Below are 4,485 nucleotides of genomic sequence, written 5' to 3'. Positions count from 1 at the left end.
GTACAATTTTAAAATTCTTTCTAAAATGATAATAAATATGTAAAATTACACCACCAGGAAATGTGAAATAATAGGAAAGGCAGAAAAGTAGGACCGAGTGGTAGGTATACACCTAGGGAAAAACCCATTAACACAGATCAAGGTTAGAAGCAAACGGGCTTCCCTGGTGGCCCAGTGGCTAAGACTCCAAGCTCCCAGTGCAGGGGGCTCCAGGTCGATCCCTGGTCAGGGAACTAAGACCTCATAGGCCACAGTTAAGAGTCTGCATGCCACAACTAAAGATCTTGCATGCTGCAACTAAGACCCAATACAGCCAAATACATTAAAAAAAAAAAAAGAAAGTAAAAAGATTATAAGCAAGGAGAGAGTGGTGTCAGTGGACTCCATATTCCTTCAGCAGGCTTTTAATTTCCCCTGTAAGTGTGCTTCTGGTAAAGTCACAGTCTCAACAAAGAGATATGCTTTGGTATTTTGTCCCAGAAAAAAATAAAAGAAGGTATGGTGAGGGGTGAATAGTTGATCTGTGATCAGTTGCCTTCTTGGGGTTGAAAGGCTTGAAGAGGGAGGGGCAAGTGCGATCCAATCCAGCTTGAGAAGAACCCACCCACCCCCAACCCCCTCTTAGGGTCAGAGAGCCCAGGGACCAAAGCCCCTCCCCCGGCTGGGAGTCCCGCGGATGCAAGGACCGGCTCCCGAGGATGCTCAGCCCACACTGAGAGCCTCATCGGGAACTGTGCCTCCAGGCTTGGAGACAAGGGGCTGAAAGGAGAGCAGGTTGGGACCTTAACGGTCCCGCCTCCTGCGGACGGGGGCTCATCCTCACAGACAATGAAGACCCCCACTCTAGTCTGATGGTCTGAAGCATATGTCAGGCTCCTTGACCCAGAGCGGGGGTCGAGCAGACACACAGAAACGCCTGCTTCCTGCAGGCCCCAACGACATCCCCACGGGACCCTCGTTGCCACATCACTGTGCGGAGGCGGGGAGGGCGGTGGGAATCCTGAGGGACCCGCTCTTGGAGAGTTAGGAGAAAAAGCACAGGCGTTAACAAAGGACATTTATTTTTCTGACTTCACTCTGTAAGACAGGCTCGAGGTTCCTATTTACAGAGAAGAAATGGAGACACCGAGGTGGAGAGCAGACTGGTGGACAGAGGAGGAGAAGGAGGCGAGGAACCACTGAGAAGCCAGAATGGACACATACCCGACCGCGTGTAACAGAGCCAGTGGGAAGCCACTGTGCAGCTCAGGAGCTCCCCTGGGTGCTGTGATGACCTCGAGGGGCGGGATGAGGGGGCGGGGAGGCTCAAGAGGGAAGGGGTATATGTATACACATGGTTCATTCACGTTGTTGTACAGCAGAAACCACCACAGCATTGTAAAGCAATTGTCCTCCAATTAAAAAAAGCGCAGGTGGGCTGAGGATGCCCCTGGGATGCTGGGTCGTCCTGGCCGCTGCTGAGAGGGGCGGGAGGCACTAGCTCTGTACCTGGTTTAGTTCACTGTTGGCTCAGCCGCTAACTCGTGTCCAACTCTTTGCAACCCCGTGGCCTATGGCCCACCAGGCTCCTCTGTGCATGCGATTCTCCAGGCAAGAACACTGGAACGGGTTCCCCTCTCCTCCTCCCGACCCAGGGATCAACCTGCATCTCCCGGGTCTCCTGCACTGACGGGGGGGGTTTTACCACTGGCACCACCCGGGAAGCCCCAGTCTACCGTTAGGTCTTTTCAGCTATTGATACTGAGAGCTGAACGCATTTCTAGCTTCCACGGCAAGAAACGAACACACGAGCAGACTCAAGCAGAAGAGAAGGCTCTGCAGACGTGCAGGAAGCAGCCCCCACAGTGAGCGCAGGGCACGGGGGTCCAGGAGGCGGAGGCCATATTACCAATCATCCCCGTGACGTAGCCAGCCCCCCGCAGCACTTCGGCCAAGGTGGTCTCGTTGAGTGGAAGGCCCCCCACGGACGTGACTGCGAAGTTGTGAGTGACCCCGTTGCGGAGGCCCAGCCGGCCAGTGAGCAGGGCCGCCCGGGAGGGCGAGCAGGTGGAGGCCGCCGCGTGGAAATCCACAAACCTGGGGGAGAGGAGAGTGATGGGGGTGTCCAGACACAGAGAGCCACAGCAGTCACCTCCCACTCAGTTCCCAGGGCCCCGGTGCTGGGGAGGAGCACCCAGATATCAGATGTGGGGCAGGTAAGAAAACGACAAACCTACAGAGCGTATTAAAAAGCAGAGACATCACTTTGCCAACAAAGGTCCCTTTAGTCAAAGCTATGGTTTTTCCAGTGGTCATGTATGGATGTGAGAGTTGGACTATAAAGAAAGCTGAGCTCTGAAGAACTGATGCTTTCGAACTGTGGTGTTGGAGAAGACTCTTGAGAGTCCCTTGGACTGCAAGGAGATCCAACCAGTCCATCCTAAAGGAGATCAGTCCTGGGTATTCATTGGAAGGACTGATGCTGAAGCTGAAACTCCAATACTTTGGCCACCTGATGTAAAAAGCTGACCCCTTGGAAAAGACCCTCATGCTGGGAAAGAGAGATGGTTGGATGGCATCACCAACTCAATGGACATGAATTTGAGCAAGCTCCAGGAGACAGCAGAGGACAAAGGAGCCTGGTGTGCTGCAGTCCATGGGGTCACAGAGAGTGGGACACGACTTAACAGTTGAACAACAACAAAGAAAATGAAGCCCACTGGTCTTTTCCTGGTGGTCCAGTGGTTAAGCTTCCTTACTTCCATTGCAAGCAACATGGGTTCCATCCCTGGTTTGGGAACTAAGACTCTACAAGCCTTGCAACGTGACCTCCCCGAAAAAGGAAATGAAGCCCACAGAGATAACGCGATTAATCCAAGGTCACATAGCTAATTCAAATAGATTTAATCCAACATATTGAATGGACTACATATCCCCTTTATCTGTAGATTGTATATTTTGAATTCACCTACTCAAAGTACCTGTAACCCTAAAATCAATACTCATGGCTCTCACACGCCAAGCAAGTGTCCTCCTTGTCACAGGCAATTCAGTGCCATGGTTTTTGCAACTGTTTTCTTTATGTTGATGATTTTACTGCTTAAAACAATCCCAAGCACGATACTCTAGGTCTGGCCAGCGTGTCTAAGCTTGAGAAGGCTGTGATGGGCCTTATGGAGAAAATACATGTGTCAGACAAGCTTCATTCAGCAGTAAGTATGGTGCTGTTGACCTTCAGTTCAATGTCGATGAATCAAATATACATATATATATATATATTAAATAAGTCACCCAATCATATCTGACTCTTTGGAATCTCATGGACTATAGCCTCTATGAAGAAAGAGTCAGGCTCCTCTGTCCATGGAATTCTCCAGGCAAGAATACTGGAGTGGGTTGCCCTGCCCTTTATCAGGGGATCTTCCTGACCCAGGGATCAAACCCGGGTCTCCTACACTGCAGGCAGATTCTTCACCATCTGAGTAACCATGGAAGCTGAGCCACCAAGGAAGCCCCCTGGCGGCTCAGATAGTAAAGAATCTGCCTGCAGTACCCGAGACCTGGGTTCGATCCCTGGGTTGGGAAGAACCCCTGAAGGAAGGCATGGTAACCCACTCCAGTATTCTTGCCTGGAGAATCCCATGGACAGAGAAGCCTGGTGGGCTACAGTCCATGGGGTCAAAAAGAGTCAGATACGACTGAGTGACTTTGACGCATATCTTAAATGAGATGAAACACACGTAAAACCAAGTTCTGTACTGATTAGGTGATGAAAATGTTGTCTGCCATTTGAGAAATTAAGTACCCCGAGACTGCCTGGACGGACGGGCCGTCGTAGCTGCTGCAGTCCACGACCCCAGCTGAGGTCACTGGTGTCTAAACACCACTCGTTTGAGCGAGGCCGCCTGGACCTCCCAGCCCAGCCGTCTGCCCGCTGAATCTCCCCAGGGTGGCCTCAGTCAACACAAGGCGAAAAAGAACTGCCCACTCAAGAGATGCTTGAGCGTCTGACCCCCGGCATCACGAGCCACGATCAGGTGGCTGTTGTGAGCCGCTGACTTGGGGACGGCCTATGACTCAGCAGGTCAGCACCCGGGCAGAGATGGCGGGACAGCGGCCCTCCCCCTTGGGCCCCCAGCCTGGCACACGGTGGGCAGCGCCCAGGCACCAGCTTCTCTCAGAGCATCACCACCTGCCCGCGGGTCGTGGCTGGGCCGCCACCTGCTCAGGACGCCCGCGGCCGCCGGGAGGTGGGGAGGTGAGGAGGGGCATCCTCTGGATCTTCAGGGGGCGAGGCCCTGCCAGCTCCTTCACCCCAGCGTCCAGCCTCCTGAACCGCAAGACAAGGCATTTCCGGTGTTTTAGGCCACTCGGTTTGCAGGGCTTGGTTACCGCGGCTCCCGGCAACACACACGGCACACTACAGATCCTCAAAGTTCACCCAACAGGACGGGGTCCCGGGGCACCTCTCAGCCCCGCCTCTGCCTCCCCTCCACCGCAGACACC

At 53.3% G+C, this 4,485-nt stretch overlaps 1 protein-coding gene across 1 annotated transcript in view; it reads right to left on the bottom strand.

The window, feature by feature from the left end:
* ARSG (arylsulfatase G) overlaps positions 1 to 4,485 on the bottom strand; it is a 56,152-nt gene that overhangs the window by 33,983 nt on the left and 17,684 nt on the right. The window contains exon 2 of the mRNA XM_010856066.1: positions 1,889 to 2,076. Within this exon, the coding sequence (XP_010854368.1) occupies positions 1,889 to 2,076 (188 nt within the window). The remainder of the gene's footprint in view (positions 1 to 1,888; positions 2,077 to 4,485) is intronic.

The sequence above is a fragment of the Bison bison genome, unplaced genomic scaffold (genome assembly GCF_000754665.1).
Source record: "Bison bison bison isolate TAMUID 2011002044 unplaced genomic scaffold, Bison_UMD1.0 scf7180017864371, whole genome shotgun sequence".
Classification (NCBI taxonomy): domain Eukaryota; kingdom Metazoa; phylum Chordata; class Mammalia; order Artiodactyla; family Bovidae; genus Bison; species Bison bison.
This window is presented reverse-complemented; position numbering and strand designations above follow the sequence as displayed.